At 32.4% G+C, this 24,898-nt stretch overlaps 4 protein-coding genes across 4 annotated transcripts; 2 read left to right on the forward strand and 2 right to left on the reverse strand.

Moving 5' to 3' along the window:
- Window positions 1-475: 475 nt before the first annotated feature.
- On the reverse strand, window positions 476-9,001 carry LOC139994359 (clavesin-2). Its single transcript, XM_072016918.1, has 5 exons — window positions 8,627-9,001; window positions 2,159-2,499; window positions 1,829-1,957; window positions 1,190-1,424; window positions 476-878 (listed from the first exon to the last, which is right to left on the reverse strand). Exons 1-5 carry the CDS (start codon window positions 8,748-8,750, stop codon window positions 844-846), a joined length of 864 nt encoding a protein of 287 aa, XP_071873019.1. The 5' UTR covers window positions 8,751-9,001; the 3' UTR covers window positions 476-843.
- A 4,139-nt stretch (window positions 9,002-13,140) lies between these two features.
- Window positions 13,141-15,568, forward strand: Tmem18 (transmembrane protein 18). The gene is made up of 5 exons (XM_072017383.1): window positions 13,141-13,376; window positions 14,173-14,290; window positions 14,363-14,417; window positions 14,498-14,591; window positions 14,687-15,568. The coding sequence occupies exons 1-5, from the start codon at window positions 13,320-13,322 to the stop codon at window positions 14,822-14,824; spliced, it is 462 nt and encodes a 153-aa protein (XP_071873484.1). The 5' UTR covers window positions 13,141-13,319; the 3' UTR covers window positions 14,825-15,568.
- Window positions 15,569-15,921: 353 nt separating this feature from the next.
- On the forward strand, window positions 15,922-17,752 carry Med31 (mediator complex subunit 31). The gene is made up of 4 exons (XM_072017382.1): window positions 15,922-16,272; window positions 16,549-16,638; window positions 16,720-17,007; window positions 17,548-17,752. The coding sequence occupies exons 1-4, from the start codon at window positions 16,206-16,208 to the stop codon at window positions 17,583-17,585; spliced, it is 483 nt and encodes a 160-aa protein (XP_071873483.1). The 5' UTR covers window positions 15,922-16,205; the 3' UTR covers window positions 17,586-17,752.
- Window positions 17,753-18,344: 592 nt separating this feature from the next.
- Window positions 18,345-23,362, reverse strand: LOC139994577 (organic cation transporter protein). Its single transcript, XM_072017381.1, has 8 exons — window positions 22,815-23,362; window positions 21,614-21,955; window positions 21,027-21,274; window positions 20,650-20,936; window positions 19,941-20,307; window positions 19,549-19,790; window positions 19,216-19,388; window positions 18,345-18,976 (listed from the first exon to the last, which is right to left on the reverse strand). The coding sequence occupies exons 1-8, from the start codon at window positions 22,947-22,949 to the stop codon at window positions 18,668-18,670; spliced, it is 2,103 nt and encodes a 700-aa protein (XP_071873482.1). The 5' UTR covers window positions 22,950-23,362; the 3' UTR covers window positions 18,345-18,667.
- Between the last annotated feature and the right edge of the window lie 1,536 nt (window positions 23,363-24,898).

Raw genomic sequence — 24,898 nt, forward strand, 5'->3', positions numbered from 1 at the left:
ATATTACAATGACGTTTTTCGAAATTTACAAATAAGTTTGTATAATTTTGCATGAATTTGTACGTTTTTTTAAAACTAGCTCTTAATAGAACAGGTTTGCAAAAATGTTGTTTGAAACGGTGGAAGGTTTCGAAATGAACTTCGAGACGTAAAAGTTAAACGATTCGAAAACCTGGTTCCTCCATTCCAAAATTATTGGAATTTATTTATTATTGAAAATTATTAAATTATGAAGATGAAATTGCCTAACTAAAAAGTTGTCTATCATCGGATCCATCTGCTTCAAAAGTCTTATTCCAACTACTTTCCTTTTTTCGCTATTCTGCCTTTTTTTTTTTGTTTTACGCTTATACTTTACTCGGATTTTCTTCTTTGCTTTACATTTTAAGAAGATGCAAAGAAAAATCATGTATACCGTGTATATCGATCACAATCTTTTGCATACATTGTGCGAGCTTGAAATATTTTTAATGTCAAAAAAATTCGGCTGCATCGGAAATGTTAAATAAGTCGCGATAAGTTTCATTTCGTCTGTGCATCAAGCTAAAAATTGTTGCGCTATAATCTCATCGTTCATACTTCTCTTGAAAACATATTTTTCATTGTCGAAGGATATTTTAGGAGTGAGCAAATATTATTTATAATATACAGAAATAATAGTGTTTCGTACAAAACTATACACTTAATAGTAATTTGATAAAACCATTATAAATGTACAACAATAGCAATTGTTGATATTCTTAAAATACTTTGTACAAGAACGTGATCACAGTGGAAAAAAGATCTTTAGTGGATATAATTCGAATGCTTCATTGTTTTAGTCTCTTCGTTTTCCTATATTGATTATTCATTTTTACGATATCCGTACGAATTCCATTCTAAAAAATAGAAGAAATTGTATCAGTTTCTTGCTTTATTATATCGAAAATTTGTATTTCATCCCGATTTATTCGAGTGTTCCTTTTCTGTAATCTTCTATCACATTTTAATTGACATATTTCTACTAAATTCATTTATAAGACAAAAGAATATATTTATGTCCTTTGTAAATTCTATAAAAAATTTATATTTTTAAAGAATATAAAGCATATATTTTAGGAAGACTCGAATACAACATCGATTTTTGTCTCTGTATAACGTACGATTGGAAACAATGAAGGTTAATTAAAATAGGTTAATTAAATCTTACCTTTGATCTTATCTTCGTGCTGAAGCAGTACAGGATACCAATCGGCACTGGTGTAATCGATTTCCGGCAAATTTCCCCCATAGTTCTTCGGAATGTGACTAACTGGAATGTACGCATGAAGGGCGGACATCTTGTTGCCGTGGAAGAACATACGTTTCTTTAGCTTTTCCTTCACGAAGGGCTTGAACATCTGCCACACCATGTTGAATAGGAACGGTTGTTTTACGAAGTGTACCTACGATCGATTAGAATAGTCGACGTTATTAATCAAAAGCGTTAAAACTATACGTAAAGTAATTTTATTTATGGGTCGATCCTATCACACGCATAACTAAATTACGGACGTTGGCGCATTTATGGAAAGGTCTAAAAGTTAGTTCCATTAATCCGGATTTTGAAGATTTTCATAATTTTTAAGATTCGAAAGTTTTAAGAATAGATTCGTTTAGGTGGAAGTAGGTGACAATGCATTGAATTTAAAAATCCCTTTCCCATAAGAAAACTGGTGCGATCTATCATGTTTTCCTCCTATAGTTTTCGTTTGAATTGTCAAAATCCAGAATTCATGCGTAACAACGCGCAACATTGCGAGATACTAAGAAATATTACAAAATCCTTAAATCAAAGTTGTCTACGAACCTCTTTCAAACGCAGAGGCATAGCTTCTTGAATAAACGTCAAGAGTTTCATACAAAAAGATGGTGTCATTCCCATCACTTGTTTCATACTTAGGCCGTCGAAATCCATTATGACGACAGTTCCGTATATCTGTAAAAGAGAATCATTTTCTTACACGAACATGAAAGCATGCCTGAAAAGCAAGTCACGAACTACCAAAGGAAGAAATAATCTTCTCAGCTACGATCGTAGATATTTTACATAACCATATAATCACGAGTATATTGAACGTTACAAAACCAACAGCGTTATAAAACCAGCCTGTCCGTTGACAATTTCTATCGTACTTGCCTGAGTTAGCGGCTCCCACATGGCAAGCTGGTGAACCAAATACAACACTCGAAATATTTGATCGGCGCTGACAGCGGACGGATCCCATGACTTTCCGCAGTTAACGATAAGTATTCTTCGATTCTTGTGATCTCTTCCTTTGATGACATTCACCACGTTGTGCTCGAGCATAGCGACCCTCTCGTCGTTTGGCATCAAATTAGACAACAGAATTGCGTTTTTATCTTTAAAATCGGCGACCCTCTTCATCAGCTCGTAGGCGCTCTTCGCGTAGAATTTGCATGGTCGCAGGAATATTAAAAGGAAAACATCGTCCGTACGAAAATGGAGTGTTTTGTCGTCTGAAAATGAAAATGAGAAATTTATTAATGGTCAAGTCGATGAATAACGTTAAAACGTATGAAATGTATGGCGAATAATATTATGGCTGTTAGAATTGAAGATGTCGTAACGAAGTATAATTCAGGGAAATAGAAAAAGTATTTTAACTTCTTCCGCTCGATATAAACATGTATATCGATTTTCTTTAAGCACAATGTTCGTCGTATTATATAATTATTGTAAGTGTAGCTATAACTATGTCACGGAAGAATTATATATATATATATATATACCTAGATTTGTAGACTTTGTGACAATTTTTTTTTTTTTTATTCAAATCATCGATTTTTATCTAACGTTTATAAAAACTTTTTCTAGATATAATATATCTATTTTATAGATACACGGAATTACGAACTTTGGTAATTACATAAAAAGGGATACGGCCTCACCGATTTCAACGAACTTGAATTATGTTGTCAAGAATGTCCCCAGATGTTCACAAAAAACTTTCATAAAACTTTCACTGTAAATACCATATATAAATGACTGGATTTTTATATAATCAACTTTAACGAATAATATGCAAAAATGTTAAACATTAATAAATTCAGTCTTGTCGCTGTCAATCGCAAGATAAGATCAGAGTTGGAGCTGCACAAATTTTATGATACCTTTTAACTACTACTACATGTAAATATTCCTGATCTATTCGCCGTATTTATACCGTAGTAAAGCAGATTTGTTACTGCTCATTCGTATATCGTTTTTTTTTTTTTTTTGTTATAAAACTTTGACAATACTTCCAATAATGTTTATATGATTTTTTTTTTAATCTTGATCTATAAAATGTACTAACAAGAACGTTTGGTCGGAAAAAATTAAAGCACCCTGTATACCGTATAATGTATACCAAATATACTTTTGCAACAAATCAAATTTTATACAAATCAAAGATTAAAATCGTGCGTGCTTATCATTAAGCTACACGTGGCTGACATACATATATAGATACGTACGACTCTAATTATTTATATATATAAAATAGACAGATAAGACATAGCGTTCATATTTCATATATCAGTTCATATATAAATAGATACATTGAAAATTATCTCGCACTAGCATTGCCGACCGCCTAATAGCGGCTAAATAATACTTTAGCGATCTAGTCTAATCCATGATTCGTTCATTTTTCGTTTTCATTTATACAATGTCAAAGGTGGTTGCCTATCTCATCGATAAATTCAGTTTAAGTTGGACTACGTAAAAGCGCATTTCGCTATTCCAGAAAGAAGCGTGATCGTAACGTAAACTATACCAAAGTTTTCTCCAAACATCTCGGAAAAGCGTAAATCAAGCGATAACGTGTATAGAAAAAAGTTGTGCGGAATATCGATCTTGACAATATATTTCAAGATCATTGAAATCGGCGAGACGTGTCCTTTTCTATATAATTACCCGAATTTTATACCCAATTATATAGGAAATATTTTGAAAACTAAAAAATCTACATAAAAGTTACAAAATACGTAGAGCTACAATAGTTACAATTATTCCTTATATCAATATTCATCAATTTTAACGCTTTTGTTTAATATCTACAATTACACTCTCTTATCGTCGTTGGAAGATACTGGCACGGGAATGTGAAGAGACGATAAGATAAGAAGGAAATCTGTTGAAGTTGTGGAGAAACGAGGAGAAGGGATTGAGATAAAACAAATAGAGGAATGAAGAAAGGAGAAAGAGAAGAGAGTTAAGTTAAGATAGCGAGGATCGTCACAAAATGTGACTAAATTCATGCTACGACCAAGCAAGAAACGTCTAGAAACGCGAAGGTGTTTCGACTGTATAGGCTTACAATCGAAACAACGACGATAAGATTATATACATAGCTCTAAATAGCTATTAATAGCTAAATAACTATTTTTAGTCATAGGTTCTTAAATTTTAAACATAATTATTATCGCTATTGGGTATTACTATTACTGTTTATGTATATGTTTATACAATGCAAACCGAACGTCGCAGCAAAGACAACCGCAAAAAGTAAAAGCATAAAAATTTTGTGTATATTCTTGTAAATTCGACCAATCGCGTAGAGACGCGATCGCGAGGAAGCGCGTCAACGGGAGTCGTAAATTCTCGTTACGATTAGAATAATCGACGCCACGAACAGGTCGATCCCCTTATTTCTGTTGGGATAATAGGGATGATTGAGTTAGTATAACACTGCGGTTAACAGGTTGTAGTATATATTTCATTTCCAACAACTGATTTCACCGATTATATAAATGTTCGGAGATACTTCTGGGTTAGGCTACAATGTTTTTTACAATCAGGTTCAAAATGTTCGACTCGTATAGATAATAGCAACTTGTCGAGTTGGCGACTAAGTTTTGACTCTTTTCGAGTTGGCGCCGGGCTTCTGACTGACTGTCCGCTCTCGTGTTATTACGGAGGAAAGCTCAGTGTGGGTGTGCTTTTTGAACGAAGAAAAGGGATTCGTTGTTCACGCTTTTCATTAGGAAAGTGAAGGTAACGATCCCCGATGCCCATTGGTTGTAGCCAACGTTAATGGATGAAAATAGGAGGAGGAAGCCTTCTACCAACGTGGCTCGTGGGTGACATTGTTGATACCCGTTAGGTAGATACCCGCCTTCTTTGTAATTTATAAGAACGCGCAACAAACCTAAGGACTGTTCTAAGGATCATCCGTAAATGGAAAATATTTACAGGATTAGAGATTCCTTCGAGTTAATAAAAATATTGAAAATCTGAATAACGATACGTGAATCTTTGGCGGCCAAACAACGAGGGATGACGTACGGATAATCTCACGTGACGTAAGAACTTTATTTTTATCCGATACGAGCATGAGGCGATTTGAATGCGTAACATTAAGACTCGCAAATATTCAATTGAGACGCTTAAGTATACCGTTGTGGCAATTATCTAAATATACAAAATACAAGAGTATCGAAACGATATGGTTGCTACGAGAATAGAGATCTTGCGGCTAATTTTGTAAACGTGTCTGTTCACTGTATTTGATCTTCGTTCCCAATGCTTATTTACCATTGAGGAATTTGCTATGCCATAGGTATATATTGACAATGTACTTGTTGCACGTTTCAAAAAGTGATTTAAGTTTAATTGGCTTTGAATTATTTTTTATTAATTTACTCAAATTACCTGAACCGAGTCCTTCTTGCAGCAACCACTTTAATTGGAAATATTTTTACAAATCTATAAGAACAGTGAAACAAAGTAAAAACCTGTTTCATGCACGAAATATTATAAAGAATATTATATTTTTATATTATTTAGACATATAACTAATACTTGTATTAGAAACATATATATACTAAATTTTATTTAACAACGAAATCTTCTAAAAATGTATAAAACTCTGCAGTCGAATAATAAGACGAATTATCGATTATTGACTAGATTTCCATAACTAGCAAAAGAGTTTTGATCTTCCATTAGATCCATAGATGCAAATCTTCAGAACGTTCTATTGAATTTTATGAAATTATTCGAACACGCGCACAAGTTATTCGTTCAATTCATCCAATTCAATATAGAAACTATATTTCACTCGGGAAATAATTTTCATTTCATCAGTCACGACAGTAGTGGAAGATCGAACTGTCCTCGCGTGCTCACAGCGAAACCTCTTCCGTAAAAAATTACCTCGGTATTCCTTGTTAAGGAAATTGCAACGATCTACGACTCGTTCCTGAAGTCAGAAACGTAACAGGACAAGCGATCAAAATGAAAAAAGAACTTTATTACGTATGCTGAATTACGTTTAAAAAATTATGCTAAAACTTGTCTAAAATTGTATAGAGATTGTTAAGCGTGATATATCGGTGTTTTCATCGATAGATTTCTAGCATTGTTTTTTGTCAATAAATGAAAAAAGTCCAATGTGTACAAAAATGCTTGCTTCCACTCGACCTCCAGCGAAAACTATAATTATACTTTATCTCCAATGATCGAAGAAACTTCTGAACTGACCAAGATAACAGTGATAGATTCTCAGTCTACAGTGGATGTTATTCGCAAATAAATTACGCGAAAATAAACTAGGCGAATTGCATTGCAAATCTATTAAAATTTAAATTGCATGATCAGTGCTACTTGCATGTTTTTCAGAATTTGAAACCTTCTCATAAAAATAGCGGTCAGTTCGTTCCGTGTTGTGCTGAATATTGCGTTATAAGGAAGACTGTCGCAATTTTTCCATCGTACTATGTCAAAACATTATTTTCAACAATACAAAACAATGTGTTGTAAAACAATCGAGTGTATTTCCTTATTCGCTAAATGTACCAACTTTTTAAGCTACGATCGTATCGACCTCAAAATATGATTATATTATTTTTTTTTGTATTTACAAATTTGTTTCGCAATAATCGCAATAATATTTTTGTTTGCACAACATTCTCGTGTAGAGTGGCTGCCAAAAGTTTCTAACCAGAGTGTAATTCTATTTCAGTAATATTCGCAACTGTTTACAAATAAGAAGAAACTCGTCCTATGTTCTTTGGCAAGTATTCTCTCTTTCCATATTTAACCAATATTAATATATCGAATTGGATCGATCTAATTTGCGAAGAAAAGGTATAAAACAAAGAGTACCAATGTTTTTTCGTCGGCACTATTTCTGGCATTAATGATACGATTCTATGCCGGTACAACGACAATCTTATCTTAGATATACAAGTCTCTTTACCTTTTAGCACCAAGGGTCGAGGTACACAACATTATCGATACAAATTTAATCAATTGTATTACCAACGATCTTTGATCGTTTACATCCGGGTACCTGCGGTACTGACTGTATTTATCAACGTTCAAGAATTGTGAAATAGACAGCGTTTAAACGAAAACTCGAACGCTACTGTACAGCCACACCGATAAGCTCTTATCGAAGAGGCGATGATGACCGTCAGTGAACGTTCTGATGCACTCGGAGCTGGCTAGAATAACGTCAATCCTTTGAATATGTTAAAATATCCCTTATACTTTTCTTAATTCTATACACTTTCAAAGATTTTTCAATATGTTCTTCCCTCTTTTCGATATCTATTGGAATTAACTGGAATCGATTAAAATTTTGCAGATAAATTATTAAAAATCAACAATTTTCTTTTTTTGATTGTTAAAGAAAAGGTGTCTTCGCGAATTGATTTACACCGTCTATTGAATATTGATTTTCATTTAAATTTAAAATGCTGCAAACATCTCGTTTCTACATATTATAGCAATGAACGTACGAGTAAATAACGTTAATCGTTATATAAAACGTGCTACATCTATTACATTTATACAAGTTACATTGCACGACAGAGAATGTTGTTAATAAAACCATTGGAAATAAAAGTTGAATCTAGAAACGAAGCGATTATCGTATACGAGATATTTTTAAAGTTTCTTATGAACTGTGTATTTGTTATGCGCATTATCGCCAGTTTGCTGTTTTCTTAAATATAAGATAATTTCTTAATATAGTATGGATAACAATGGAAGGAAAAACAAAGCCAGTATGTAGTACAGAATGTTTTCGACTGATTTTGTTTACTGGAGAATTTGAAACGAGATAGTCGATCAAGCTTGCATAAATTGTCAAATATCTATGTTCGACAACGGCCACGTAACCTAATGGTTCTAAAAGTTCACCTGTTTACGAGCGTTGGTAGCCGTGAAGATTAAGATCACTTTCATCGATTTATCGTATCGACTTGTAGAAGCTTCGCATCGATATAAATAATCTTTGACTTTTCGCATAAAAGAAAACTATCGCATCGTGCGTCTAACACGTTCTTCCCTTAAGAGACGAAGGTTTCAAGGCGAAGATAAAATTTTAGAGCACGGATATCCTACATTTCCCCGTTGGATCGCTGCCAATTTCTGATTAATATCAAAAACTAATAGATTTCGCTAAAACCCTAGCCAAACGTTAAATACCGAAAAGAAAAATATTCTGTAAACTTTTACAGAATCCATCGTCGCGTTAAAGAAAAATAGCGACAGAATTACACGAGGAAACACTTCGGAATTAAACACGCGATAGAGCCAAAAGTAAAGAAGATCGCTAAAGAGAACATCGAAAGAAATTTGCTGAAAACTCACCTTCGATATATTTCTTTAAGGCTGCGAGCCCTTCCTTTGTGTTATTCTCAGTCTCCCGGAGCTCCTTCTCAGCAAAAGCCAGGGCTTCGGATTCCGGTTGTGTCGTATCCAACTCGAACGACATGCTTCTGTTTAATATTCCCAGCAATGTATCGAACGTCTAACTACCGACGAAATGATCCTCACAGCAGGACAACCACGATATATCTGTGACCTGATATATCTTGCACAAGAAGGAATCCACCATCTCGATCCAATCTTTGACCGCTCAAAGTCCAATCGGTACGCAGCGACGACGGTCCGATTTTATGACTCTTCCGTCGGTTGATTTCGTGTCGCTTAATGTACACTGTACACTGAAACCGAAGCACATTGAACGCGCGTCACTTGATAAAACTGTCACCCGGAAACGTAGTGATCGCCTACACTGGCGAGTCATCGATTGATAAGCAGCGGACGAACGGAGTATTATATTTATATCGGAGCAATACAAAGTAATTAAAGTCGCTATATTGAACAGTGGCCGTTACGTCCGTTGGGCTAGTCGAACTTTTCGAATTGACCCTCGGTCCAAGTGGAACTGCCCTTATACACTCCTCTCCGTATTCCTCGAGTCAATCCTTGTTTTTAAGGAGAGTTATTTAATTACTTTACACCTCTGTTAGGTACATGCCCCTCCCAGGATGTATAGCGACACGTTATTTAACTTCGAGCCCAAGCCCATTGTCATAAATCTCGGATAATCGGCGTCCCTTCATCATACGTATGGCTTTTCACGTGTTTCCCAAGATTCCACCCGCAAGCGACCAGTGGTGGGGCGATCATCACCGAACAAGAGTTTTTCCTCACCACACATCGTTACCGGACTTCACTAGATTTACAACTACAGATCAGTCGATGTTTCTTTAACGGGTATCCACCTGTCAATCAATCATCTACTTCTCTTATACCTTACGTAACAGACTAAATATCTTCTGTACATAGTTGTTGGAAATTTATATTATAACCTGTTAACCGCAGTGTTGTACTCGCTCAACCATCCCTATTATCCTAACAGAAATAAGGAGACCGTTCTGTTTCTGGCGTCGATTATTCGAATCGTAACGGGAATTTACGACTTCCGTTGACGCGCTTCCTCGCGATCGCGTCTCTCCGCGACTGGTCGAAAAAACAATGACCATTGTTACGAAGATATCGAGGATGGGTCTGCGATTGAGATGAACTAGATAATCTTATCTGTAAAATGACGAAAAAAAGGAAATTTTCTAAATTTCGTATTAATCAGAATGATTGTAAGAATGGGTTTTTTTACTTAAATCTGACTTCATCGTTACGTGGGATACACGAGGAGGAATTTAGAATTGGAACAGAGTTGGAAGCTGAGGGAATGAGATTTCGGAATTTTCTCTGCGTGAAATTGGTTACAGTAGAAAATGAACGAAAGTTCCATATAAATATAGACATTTCGAGCCTCTTTTACTTTATCGAGAAAAAGAGAATTTATTAAAGAAGCTAATTTTGGAATTTGCGTCGCTCGAAACTAGTTGCATCGTGAAGAAGAATCGAATAATGAGAAGCGGATAGAAAAATTGATCTTTTAGGTGTTCTTCGCTTAAAATTGCACGCGTAGTTGATTACGTTAGAATAAATATAAATTGTAATTACGAAGAAAGCAAATTAAAAATCATCTTCGATTAAGACTAACTGCATTTTCGAATAAATGTACATTTTATGACTGGTAATAGTTGCGGCATCTCTTCTTCCTGATCTTATCTGCAGGTAGGAGATAAGAGGTGCGAAGAAAGGTACTTATATCGAAAGTATTCTGATAGAAACTGGTGACATATTGCGTAAAGACTTGGCTTCTTGGACCGGCGAGTTTCACAATCGCACGAAGATGCGAGAATCATCAAAGATGACCAAAAGCTCAATTTCTTCAGATGTAAGAAGACTTAACTTACCTCAAAGCATATTAAAGTCATAAGATTTATACTTTTAAATTTTATGTATTTGAAATTCATTTATGAAGATTTGTGCACAGATCAACATAGATCAAAATCAGATCATCGTTAACCATTATCACGTATCGTTATTGATTCACGAACGATACATGATTTTGTTAAAAAGCAACTATTGAAAAAATATTCCCTAAAATTCGCATTTTAATAAAGAAACTACAATTGTAATAAAAGTGTAACAGAAAGTTTCAATACAATTAACACAGTATTTATCGATACGCGCGTCCTTCGATTTATTCAACGAACGAATACATATTTTTGGTAAAACGTCACTTTCTTTTTCTACCAAGAAATGGTAAGTTATAATACTTACTACACGTATAATTATAATCGCTAATATAAGGGTGTTCTTATAATATTTTCATAATTTACTTCTTAACCAAGTAGATACAATAGCAATGAAACCGAATAGTAATGAAATGAACGATAATTTCGCGTTGAAAAATACGCAGAAAAATTGTATTATAAAACAATTTCAACATAACGTTCATTAGCAATGTGTTAGCAATATAAATTGCGAATATCCGAACAGTGAAAAAGGTCACGATTAGAATACAGTGATTTATATATTGCTTTGATTCAAAATAACGAATTAAGTGTGTTTCTATCTTCGTATCGTGTTACAACAACTAAAAACAAATTGCGACTGTAATTCGAAAAGAAAATAGTCTTCCGAGTAGAAGGAAGACTTCGATGTTGCAATCACGACTTGAAGATGGCACGTTGTATATATTTTAAAGTTTTTTGTTATATCGTTGTTAAGGTGATGTATCGCTTTATTCCTTGTAATTATTATAATCAGATTGCGTCGACTGATTGATATTTTTCCTTTGCATTAATTATGCCATTAGTTAGTCGTTTAATAATCGAAGAAGATATCGAATGGAAGACAAACGTACATTATAATTATATTACGTATTTTCACATACGTATTTATTTATTTATGAAGAACTGATAGCCACATAAACGCATTGAATGTTCGTAACATACAGAAACATATATCCTAAACATCATAGGTCGTAATTCTTTAATTGTGTTAACAATAACATGAATTTGCACGAGATTCGTTATTGAGAAAATAATTTCGTTATTTAGAGATCGTCTACCCTTTTACATTTGTATTTACGTTTACCAGGATTAACCGAAATCAATTATCCTATTTTTGCTAATAATCATAATTAATTCAAAAATTTCCTAATTCTCGAAAGTTTCTCCAATTTTTTCTGTTTTCGAAATCGACGCCTCAGTTCTTTTATTTCTACCTCAAACATAGATTAACCATAACAGGATTACAAATTATTGAATTATATTATTCAAATTACGCAAGCATATCATCCATATCATCGTATATTCTGCTTGGAATTAGCAGACTCATCCTTTTCTTCGTGTTTGTATACATTAACTTACCACTAACAAGCGTATAAATAAGAAGATACTTCTCATAAATAGAATTATATTGTAAAAAATTGTATTTCTATATCTTTCCTATAATATAGGGTTTTTGAAAATACCTTTCTTGTATTTTAAAATACCAGATTTATATAGAGCGATTTTCGAATTTTCATTTCGAATAAAAATTATAAATTATGTTCTTCGTTCTTGCAAAACTAAGTAGATGATCAAAGGGTTAAAGACTATATTAAACTTACCGCATTCACATTTACATATATACATATCTGCAGTGCGCAGCACGTGACCAAATACGTGCAAAGAAACATTTCTCTTCATAGCGTTTCGTAATGCGATCAAATCGATTGTTTATTTTAATGTAAGCTGCTTATCACATTTTTATAACATTATCTAGAATTCCATGTACATATTATTAAGCGGAATTAATTTTGTCTTTTCACTACTTAAATTCATGTCTTTACCTACAAACAGAAGAAAAGATTATTACATTGTTACAATATGAATTTTATTAGAGGAGTCGTAAGATCAAGCTTTTTATCAACTACTGAATTAATTTACATTTACCGATACAATATTAAAGAAATCGATTGTTTCGCACGAAGGTAAAATTCGCTCGCAAGACGCTTTGTTTCCGAGGAAAATAAATTTGTGAATTTATTCCTAAAACCGAGGTCTTGGGTGGACAAATTTTATTCTACGTTATCTTCACAGGTAGAGTGACCTCCTGTCGATTATTTAGTCCTGTCCAAGTCGGAATTAACCATGCTCGAGTATACTTGATAAATTTACGAACTCGATTTTCTCGAAAATTAAGCCGAAAATGAAAAAGAATTCGTTCTATATATTTTTTTTTTATTTTTCCACGAGGAATCACGCTTTTACATGTTATTCGATGGGACTCGGTATGTACCGCGATGTCGATATCATATCGACGAGGGCGAATGCTGTATTTAAATCTGCATCACGCTCGTAGATGGCGCTGTATGCGCATACGATGAATTCTCTATGACGTCTCAAACGTGTAACGTTGTTAAGTTCTATAAAGTCGTGTGTATGCGTCAAAACGAGAAAGACGAGAACAACGAAAGAAAAAGACGGGAAATCGTTCTTGCTACGACTCTACGATCGTTGTTTTTTCCGTGTGTCGCCGTGTTCGCGACATTTATCTACGTTTGCATTGTTCGTTATTTCCTTTGGCGTTCAAATCGACCAAAAGGAGATTGTAGTAGGGCGCTGTGGCCCGAATTTTATTAACTAACGACACCATGTCGGAGGATCAAGTCAAATCTCCGATCGACGGTATTCTTCCGTTTTTACAAAGCGTAAGTAACAAAAATTTTACCTTCACTTTTGCTACGTAGGTTTCGTTTTATTCGTCCACGACCGATATCTCTTAATTTATTTTGTTCTCTGGATCTGTTCAAGTTTTTGAAAGGACGTTCCTTATTTCCCTTTCGTTCTCGATCACTTTCATTTTCAGTACCGCCGGCAAAAAAGTTTCTACGTAAAGATACTGACGCAAATGTCAATCCTTTCAATCGGTGATTTGATTATTATACCTGCATTTTTCAAAAATTTATTTCGCTATTCGGTCTCGTTCGTATGGCTTAACCTAAGTTTACTCGCAATAGCAGCTATGAAATACGGAATAAATATTAACTATTGACCGATATTTTCGCCGAGACTTTATTTTTGGATGCATGCATCACAGTTCGCTTATTCGATGCACGGCTTACAAGCCGTTTTTTCCGTCTCATTTCTAGATGCGGATAAATTATAGGCCCAGTTTTATATGCCAATCATCAAATTGACATGTTCCCGCGTTCATTCGTTAAACGTGATTTGGCAGTATGTATATTACGAACAGCAGACTCACTTTATTTAATATATATGTACAATGCGACAATATATAAATGTGTAATTATAGATGTATGTTATATCGTAACTATGTAGAAAATATTTTTGTCTTATTTTCTTAACAACTTGCTGGTGTTTTGTATACCTGATTGTTATTAGATATTTCTGTTTCATTATATAACATGTATCATTGTAAAGAACATAAAAACAAACAATTAAATTAAATTAAATTATAATTCATTGAAGAATTGAATTAAACAGATTGAATGGCGGGATCCATGGCTTGCGTTATTGTTAACTTTCCATGTTGCTGTCACAATGACCGCATTAATGACAAGAAACCATGCCAATTTTCAAATTATGTTATTCCTTGCTCTGTGTAAGTATATTTCGTATTAAAAATAACTTATTTACTATACATAGTTATTGCAATGAAGTGTTTGTATTGCAGTACTTTTGGTATATTTCTCTGAAAGCATCAATGAAGTTGCTGCATCTAACTGGATGTAAGAATTTTTATGTTACTAAGAATTATTATATTATTTTGATAAGTAATTGAGATAATATATTTATTTGATTTTAATAGGTTGTTCTCAAGGCAGCAATATTTTGATTCCAATGGGCTCTTTATATCTGTAGTGTTCTCTGTGCCTATCTTGATGAACTGCATGATTATGATCGTAAGTAGATAAAAATGTCTATAACGTTTAAAACAAACCTATATATATATATTTTTTTTAATAGTATGTATTGTTTCCTCGATTCTCGTCTTTAGGCAAGCTGGCTTTATCAATCTAGTCAATTAATGACCAGTTTGAAGAGAGCACAATTGAGGCAACAAGCAAGGAACCGGGAAATAGAAGATGAATCTGTGAACGCAAATGGGTCTGTTGTAAGAGAAAAGCAAGAATAACATTCTAGTCCAATAATAATAATGGAAAACACGAAATATAAAAATGTAAATTACATACTATGAAACAAGCATTGGCTTGTTTTTACCTCAAATAGGGTAGTATTTAACAGCATTGTAAAATTTGGCGAATATTCAACATAGCATTTTTTTAAAACGTTACTGCCGACATAATCATTGCTGTCATTCATATTGAAATTGACTAGCTCCACTGTCGGTTGATTGTCTTTCCAATATTATATCGTGTATATATAATGATTAGGACGTGAATTCAGAAGCTTGCAAATAATTTATTTATTCAAAATCAACGATGTGCTAAATTGCGGCAAGACACGCAATTTGAAAATTACAAGATATTATATAATTCTCGAGAGAATACTGTTATCTTATATTAAGGTACATTCCAACGGTTCTCTACTTTTATTTTAACGTTGAAATATTCATTATGGATCAGTGTTCTTAAAACATTACCGGTGTACTTACTATTGTAACACGTATTGCTTATTACGAAAACTGATAAAAAAAAGGCATAATTACATAATAATGGCTCTAGATATATATGTAAGTATGTATGTACGTATGAATGAGTATAATTATCTCAGAACCGAAATCTTGAAAGATGTAACGAATATATTATATCTACAGTTAAGAATTTCTTGTGTTGTACATTTGTGTAAATGAACAATTTCTTGCCGTTGCAATATTTAACGCGTGAATAAATTTAAGTAATAAAATATTTCTTCTTAATATTGTGCATCTCTTTTTTTTTTTTTTTTTTGTATCAATTTTCTATCAATAGCAATATTATTTGCTTTCAAACTTAATTCTGATATACCCAAATATTATCGTAGGAGCATTAATAAGATGTAACATAGATTTAACACGTGGTAAATTTTTAAATCAAGAACCAGACCAAGGATTTCTTGTCATTTCCTGTATTACCGACTCATTACAAGATTATACCAGAGAGAGTTAGAAATGTTTAGGCAGATCGCCGATGTTTATGGGCAAAATCGTGCACCAAACGTGCCGGAGAAAGAAACGTGTGCATAGTTCGTCCATCTGATCGCTAGAGGCAGTAGTTTATGAACCGTATATTTGGCTGAATTTCGCCCATAAGTATCGACCATCTTCTCACTGGTCCTTTTACAACACGGTCGTGGCTACAACTTACAATACAATACAACTCATTTATTTCGAAATAAGCTCCGATATGTATACGAAAATCTTCAGAACCGTAAGGAATTGTAGAGAAACTACTCCGGAAATCTGTACAAACGTTTCAAAAAAATTTAACTATACGTCGTTTTCTTTATCATAAAGAAATTAGTGTTTCTATAACTAGTGTGGTTGAAAATAATCGACAGTTACGAATTAATGTACTATGAACCGTTTGGATGATCCTCCGGGTCTCATGAAAGGCAGAAAACCATCTTTCATTGGAATGAACGGTATTTTTCATTACGTTCTTATCATTCTTAAGATTAATAAAGTTTTTCCTTTCCAAAAACACTTATCATATTATTATTTTTCCTTATTTCTATTAATTTACTTGTTCTTCAATAATTTTTAGGTTAGATTACTATACATAAAGTTTAGTTGTTAAATCGTAATTTAATCTGAATTTTAATTTAAGTGTTAGTTTATGCTGAAACTAAACGTAAATAATTTATTATATATTAGGTGTTGAGTACAATACTTTTTACTAAATACATAATTTTTTTCAGGAGGCCCAGAAACAGACGATCAACAACGCTTAAGATTTCAAGTTGAATTAGAGTTTGTTCAGTGTCTTGCAAATCCAAATTACTTAAATTGTACTTTGAACAATGAAGAGTATATTTGTTATAATAACCAACGTGATCGTTATGATAATACTAATAATTATTATTTTTCAGTTTTAGCACAACGTGGATATTTTAAGGATGCAACATTTATAAATTACCTTAAATATCTGTTATACTGGAAGGAACCAGAATATGCAAAGTATTTAAAGTATCCTATGTGTTTGTATTTCTTAGATTTATTACAATACGAGCACTTTAGAAGAGAAGTAGTAAACTCTCAATGTACAAAGTTTATAGATGATCAGCAAATTTTATTATGGCAACATTATACCAGACGTAGAACAAGACTGTTACAGACTGCAGCAGAGCAAACACAACATGCAAATCCTCAGAATAATGGTATTGTACAACCTAAAGTTCCTTGAGTAATATATGAGAAACTCACTATTAAATGGGTCCATGAGAACTACAATATTAAAATAACGTTATATAATGTTGTCTACAACTGTAGTTCCTTATCAGAATTGTTTTAGTTATGTTTTTTGGCTGTGATAAGTCATAAATAAAGTACTTTTCTATGTTCTCAATATATCTGTGATTACACTTCTCCCTCTTTCCTTCTATCTGTTGCTATATCATTTATTCATATATCATTTATTAGGAAACTTAAAAATATTTAATACTATATTTAAAATAATAGGTGCAGAAATAAATTCTATCCAACAATAAAACCTCCATTTTGCATAGAAATCTGAAAGAATTTATTCATGCACCTAATAATTATAAAAAGACATTTTTATAAATAAAAAAACACTAACTCTCTTAAATAAACGAAGAACATTATAATAATTCCAATAATAATAAGTATCGAGTTTAGAGAAGTATAATATTGTAAACCTTCTGTGAAAACAAACTGATATAAAGGCCCTCCACTTGTAGAATCTGATTTTGGACGAATGATGCTGAAACATGAATAGCTGTTCATAAATGTTTATGACTCTTTATGCTTCAAGACTGGAAGAAAAAGGGAAATTATCGAAGACAAGGATAGAAGATGCGAATTTTTATGATTTTAGTAAGTCTATTCATCCAACTCTGTATTCATTTATAGAATTTAATTCATCTTGAAACATTGTACATCTTTTACATAAAGCTTTGTATAAATAAAACTTTTTTTTTTTAACTAAAAGATGACAATAAAAGAATATATTTACGGCAGAATAATGAAAAGTATGTATATATCTGTATGTTTCGATAATTATTACGTAAAACTAATCTATCTTTACAATACTTAATTCTTATATTGAACTTATTACAAGTAAATGCAAACTTTGGCACCTATTAGACATATAGATATATACAATTACTAATATAATATTGATATCTAATTAATAAAGAGAGAGAGAGAGAAAGTTTGATATTAGTTGCATAAAATTTTTCAAAATTAGTTTCATAATTGTATATACAAATATGTTTATTTAATATACGAATTGTAATATATTTAAAAAAGCTAATAAACTATTACGTTTCGTTATTTCAGCCTCTAAACTGCAAATATTCAGAAATTTATATCACTCACAATTCATTGTCTTAACTTTTAAGCATTATATAAATTTACTTTATGATAGGCAGTGACAACTGATTGTATTGTAATTTTTCTAAAATTCTAAATACTGAACTTAAAGTATAATAAATATTTGTCAATATAAACTATTACAAAATTCTAATATACGTGGAGAATATAATACACAATGATACATGTTTGTGAAAACAGCTATAAATTTATAAAAAATATTATATTATTTTTCACCCTTGCAATTTAAATTCATATATAAAATATTTTCTAATTATAAATTAAATCATTATTTTAAATCCTTAATTACACGTAATCCAACTCAATAAAAGACATCATTAACAATAAATCTTTGCGATAAATAATACAAAATAATCACATTTTGCAACAGAACGTCAATAATCATAATGATCGTCAAACTGTCGGTTATAATTCATCAATATAAAAATGTGGCATTAATTTCTTCTATATAAAACTTTAAAAATTTCATTCAGAAGTTTTATTCTCCGAGAAATTCACTAATATACCATTTCCTGCATCCACCCAATCTTCAGAGAATAATTTTGCTCTAAGTATCTCCCTTTCTGAAGCATCTTCAACAGTAGATACATTTTCATTATTTAAATTCTCATTATTCTTCTTTTCTCTCCTTTTTACAGTCAACAATTCGGAATCTTCTATCGCGTCAGGTAAAACTTGACTTAAAGTTTCTGGTAAAATTAAAGCAACTGCTCCAGATCCTAAGCAGAGCATTCCAATTATTATTAATGGAATGGTTATTGGAAAATGCTCTCCCTAAAAAGGAAAATTGTATTCATTGTTTTATGCCATGTAAGTTTATATTTTTTCAAATCTAATTTTTTATTTAGCTTAACATTTTATTTAATTTTTTTATATAATTTATTTCACATACTCGTGTTCAATTAGAATATTTTAGAGAGGAAATAGAAATTCCTATTGGATTGAATTTAATTTAATAGCAGTGGTTTTATACGTTCCATTTTAATTCTAAAAACACAGTATGCGAATCTTACTGATAGTATGTGTGGCGTGCACAAACTGCCAATTTTTGCGAAAACGGTGCACAAGCCTAAACAGGTTCCTCGCACAACAGTTGGAAATATCTCGATCGTATACAAATATGTTATGGCAACGGTACTCATCGCTGCTATTCTTCCGAGCAAGGGTATAATGGTCATCGTGAGATCTACAAAGATGATATACGAAATTAGTAAAAATGTACAAAGTAGGTACTTATATCGAAAATTAATCAATTCTTTTCAGTGTACAATGTCTACGCTTTATATGTTACAGAAATTTTAATACACGTATTTTAATAAGAAGTATTTCTCGTTACAATCACGTACTGGATGTAATGCTGGAATTTGAAAAGATAGTTATAGCTGCAAAAAAGATGCAAATTGCACCAGTAATTGATTGATACGCTGACATCGGTAGTCGTCTGCCATATCTAGATAATATGAAGTAGAGAAACACGTAAGATGCAATTTCTAACGCTCCTCCTAGCGCAAAAGTGACGTGTCTATTGATTGCCCAAAGATTCGGCTCGAGCGTCATGAAGACGTAACACGCTATAGAAGACGTGAACCTAAGACAGATAATATTAATCACAAATTTAAAAAAAAAAAAAACTGTAGTATTTATAAAAACAAATTCGCATAAATATTCACAGTCTTAATTATATGAATTTATATTAAGAATATAATTTTGAAGTGATCAAATTTTGAAAATTGTTTACCATTGATAAATAATCACAATGCCATATTTTTTTAACAGCGTGGATTTAAATAGTTCTAACAATTCTTCTTTCGTTTGCGCGTTACTAGATTTTTCTTTGATTTTGCTAAATTTCTTCTCGTCATCCTTATTTGACATTTCTTTTTTTACTGGGGTTCGTAGCTCTACGATGTCGTAAGTATTTTTCATGGAAAGTCGTTGATTACCAGCAGACTGTGATATCGATTTCGACTTCCGATGACTCTTCGACTTCGATGGAGCGTTCCTCTTATTTGTTTCTCCATTCTCACATTGTGCAGAGTCCGGTTCCGTTTCCGTTTTAGGGAGCTTACTTTCCAAGTATTCAGAAATTTCTCTCAAACTCGTTTCTGAAAAGTGTACATAGGTATTAATATAATGTACATTTTTAATAATAACGATTCATATTTCCTTCATCAAAACAATATTGGTTCTAATCTAACGAATATTTCCAATATAAATTGTTTATTCTACTTGAAATTATAAAAGAAGACTTATATTAATACCATACTATATTATTCAGTGGTAACATAAATTCGCCCTGTTTATATATTCATTGTATAAATGGAGAAAATGGACAGAATATGTTACAACCTAATATATTACATTCTACTATCGTACATTATACCTTGTATAACATAACATGCTAAGAAAATAATAGATAAAATTTTTCAAGGATTTTTATCTTTTACTTTGAATTTTTTGTTGAGCCGCATCCGTGTTACTGTTGAGTAAATTCGCAGCTTCTTCTTTCATTTCGCTATCGGTTTTCGATTTCTTTAGGTCTGCGCATGAAACGCGTGACTTTCGTTCCGGTTTAACCGGCGTCGCGTTCTCGGAAATGTTTGTCTCTGCTTTAACATTTTCCCTTCGCAATCTAGTGCAGCAGACATTGTATTTCGTGATACGTTCCACTGCCATATCTGCTTCCGTGGTTTTACCCTTTGCTAGTAGCCACCTTGGTGATTCTGGTATTATCCTGAAAGCAATATCTATTATAGTTTCCCAAAGGATGTAATTCGATACTAAAATCTTATTTTTCATTCTATTAAAAACAATAACAATTTACCAAATGTAGAGCACGGTTATCGCAGTGGGAACTGAGACAGCTAATTGTAAAATTCTCCAATCGGGTATAACGTAACTAAGTGCGGCTAAGAGCATCAAACCAATAGCCCACGCAATTTGCATAACTAATGCAACGAAAGTCCGTGCTTTCACAGGAAACAGTTCCAAAGAAAGAATGTACGTCGAATTTTGTAGACCCTGAACGAAAACTCCTTGTAGTCCTCGAAGAGCCAGAAACGTGGGATAATTCTGAAATGGACACTTTATTCAGCAAGAAAAAGGAAATTATTCTCGTCAGATTGGTATTCAACGACTGTTTCTTTATTTCTTTCTTTTTTTACTTTCCATATCGAACAAAAGATTTAATCAACACAATACATTTATTTGATTCGTTATTCCATTTATTTAATTTAATTTTTATCTTCTACTATCATTTTCAATAAATTATAAAATTTGATAGAATATCTAAGAAAGAAATCTTGATAAAATCTCCACTTTAGTTCATTTTTGATATAAATTAAGAATTAAGTTAAAATTTACTTGTTCATAATTTTGAATTATTTTGTTTAAATTGAAAAATATCTATACCTGCACAACATATAGTGCAACAGCCATCGTGCCCTGAGTATAAAGGCAAATCGCTTGAACCGGAAGTCTTCCTATTCGATCTGCTAAAAGTCCAGCGATCCAAGCGCCCATTAAAACCCCAACGTAATAAACTATCGGTCCAAGAAACGTCAAATACCGTTTCTCGCAAACTAAACTCCATTCTGTTACTACGCTATTTTCTCCGAATTCAGTTGCAAATTGATACTTGCCGAAGCACAAGTCTGTACTCGAAGATTCTTTAAGACCGGAAGTCTCGTTAATTGCAACAGTCACGTTGCCAAGCTCTTGGCAACCATATATTCGTTTCGTTCCATTCTTTGGCTGTAATATGCAAATGAATCGTTTTGTAAAATTTTAACTAAGTAACTCATGCTAACTAAATAATTCAATATTTGTTCAACACTGTGTTAGACGTTAAAACATTGAGAAATAAAAATTGGAGAAACTTCTGTTTAGTAATTTCTTTTACATAACGCTACGAAAATAATGATTAATTACATAAATAAATTTCATACACAGAACAGTAAAAAGCAGCCAAATTTCTATTTACATAAATTAGTTTCTTACATAAACAACCATAACAAAACTAATAATAAGAGTAATTAATGATACACGTGTAATCTTATATCACTCTTTATTAATAATATGAAATTCATGTAAATTTATGAATTAATTTTGCATTTTTGAATAAATTAATGAATAATTTGGAATTCAAAAGGAGTCTCAAAGTTTGCAGAAGACAAAAGTTAGCGAATTATTCGAATTAATAATTCATGACATTTCTCAAGATGTATGTACCTCATTCACGAGTTGAACGAGTTAATATCGTACTGTTTTATTTGAAATAATTTATATACGCGAGAGAATGATAGAGAGTAGTTATAGAGAAAAATTATTCAAAACTTTGTAAGCTAAAGCGGGACACATATGTAAATAATGGCAAATGTCAAATATTTCTATGATTGTAAATAAATGAGTTACTTCGGATGAATTTAGGTCAAAAGAGTGTTAGAAAGAATGAATTATAACAAAATTTGTAAATAAGAATTCGTTGCACTCGTTATTTTTAATACGTATGTACTTGCCACATAATTAATCCAATTAATAAGCTATGAAACGTATATAAGATATAATTAATGAAAAAGGAAATACCTAGATAACCGAGACAAAAGAAACTTACCTGACAATAAAATTTAGGCGTATAATTGTGAAACACCGGGAGCGCGTGGCTCATTGCAACGATGACATAATTGATGCCAAGTAACAACACGATGACTACTTGAAAGCATCCAACCTTTACTTCCTCCGCATTCATTTCTTCAAACAATCCTGTACCAATTCCGTCTTTCACAGGATATAAATCACGAGAGATGATAATCACAGAACAAAAATTAATAATAATAGTGTCTTAATAAATACACAATTTATCATACAATTCACAAATGAACAATGATAGTCCAACCAAGTGAAGAAATCAATACTGAAATTCCTATTACACGAAGAATGAGCCACTTCTCCATTTGTAACGCGAAAATACAAAATGAAAAAGAAAGTAAAAACGATAAAAGATATGTGTAAGAATGAGATTTTACGAAGTTAAAAGAAGTTTGATAAACGCGTGTCACTGTGAGCAGTGACAAAATGGAAATTCGTGGCAACAAATAAAACTTGTCGCGGAGCCCGGACAAAGTGTCATCGGTGAGGGTAAAGCACGCACTAACAGAGACGGAGTCCTCTTTCTCGAAGGATAGCGAGGAACCGATTCCTAGCGGTGAATCAGAGAAGGACGGAAACCCGTGCTATTGTTTTACGCTTGGCGACACGTATCCCATTAACGCACGCACGTCACGAGAAAACGATCTTCTGTCAATAATAATCGATTTTTAAATTGACGTAATATGAATTTTGCATTTCTGGGAAACACGGTGACGTGGCCGCTACTTCCGGAGTCTGAATGGGATGCAAGAAGAATCACAAGAGTCTGCCAAGATAAGGAAATATCTTTCTTTTCATTTCTTTCCGTACGTGTATATGATTGGTTGAAAATCGGAATGGTGTAAGTTAGGTCGTTGATTTTTTATATAAAATAGTTTTTTGCGTTTATTAGCATAAGAAATTCATTATGTTTGTATAAAACATAATGCCTAAAAATATGTCGATATATGTACATTCGTAATTTCCATGAATTACCTTAATTCTATATAAATATCCGTTTACTATAATAATCGTATTACTCGATTAAATATCATTCGTATAATTTGTACCGTAATCTTCTATCATTTAATTCGTATAATCATTCACAATCTTAACTTTATAATAAACATCGTATTATTCGATTAAAAGTCGATTAAAATTGCAGTATTCGTAAAAAAAGAATCGTATTATTCGTACAAAAGAGATACAAAATTTTCAAGAGAATATGTAAAACAGCATCAAGAAATGTAAAACGCATAGTATTTACATGTCGTCCAGTTGACACGCGCAAATTCAAATGCATAAACTGAAATAATAGGCTGACTGGGTCTATGAACTCTTAACGCGCGTTTACTTCATTCTATGTTCACCTGTATAGGTTGCAACAGAAAGTCTCATTGATAGGTATTGATCGTTTCATTTTATTCAATCGCTTTTCCCCGCAAAAATCTTCCTTACGGTTGAATGCACGCAGCATTTCAATCACCGATTTACTATTTGCTTTTCTTACATAATTTATTATCCACTTTGTAGCCCCTGCCCTGATTAATTATGTCTTAATTTACTATTAATAAGATTTAAGACATTAACATTAATAAGATTTAAAACAAAATTAACAAGTTGGAAGCAATAAGTTCTAAACTTTTTCCTTATAATTTTATCATTTTTCACTAAACAGGATAATCAGATGACTTGTAATTTGTAATACTTGTAAAACTACTAATATCAGTTTGATTGTGCAAGAAGACCTTGATCACGACCTTATTTAAATTCAAAATCAAACGAAACGTCAAAATTCGATTTCAGAAAGTTCCAAATAAAAGAAACTTAAAATTCCAAGCAGAAAGATACGTTCCTACGTTATGTTTCCATGCAAATACATTTAACAACGTGCCCTGACAATAAAATATAAAACCCTAGCAAGATCTTAAAAGACCAGCAATCTCCGGCTTGATCAGAACGAAATTAGTATCGCGTCATAAATAAATGTACAAACAGTTGAGAAGACATAAAAAACCTATCCGGTGTCGTCTTCTTACCATGCCATACTTAGGACACGGTTATCTTGAT

The sequence above is a fragment of the Bombus fervidus genome, chromosome 14 (genome assembly GCF_041682495.2).
Source record: "Bombus fervidus isolate BK054 chromosome 14, iyBomFerv1, whole genome shotgun sequence".
Classification (NCBI taxonomy): Eukaryota; Metazoa; Arthropoda; class Insecta; order Hymenoptera; family Apidae; genus Bombus; species Bombus fervidus.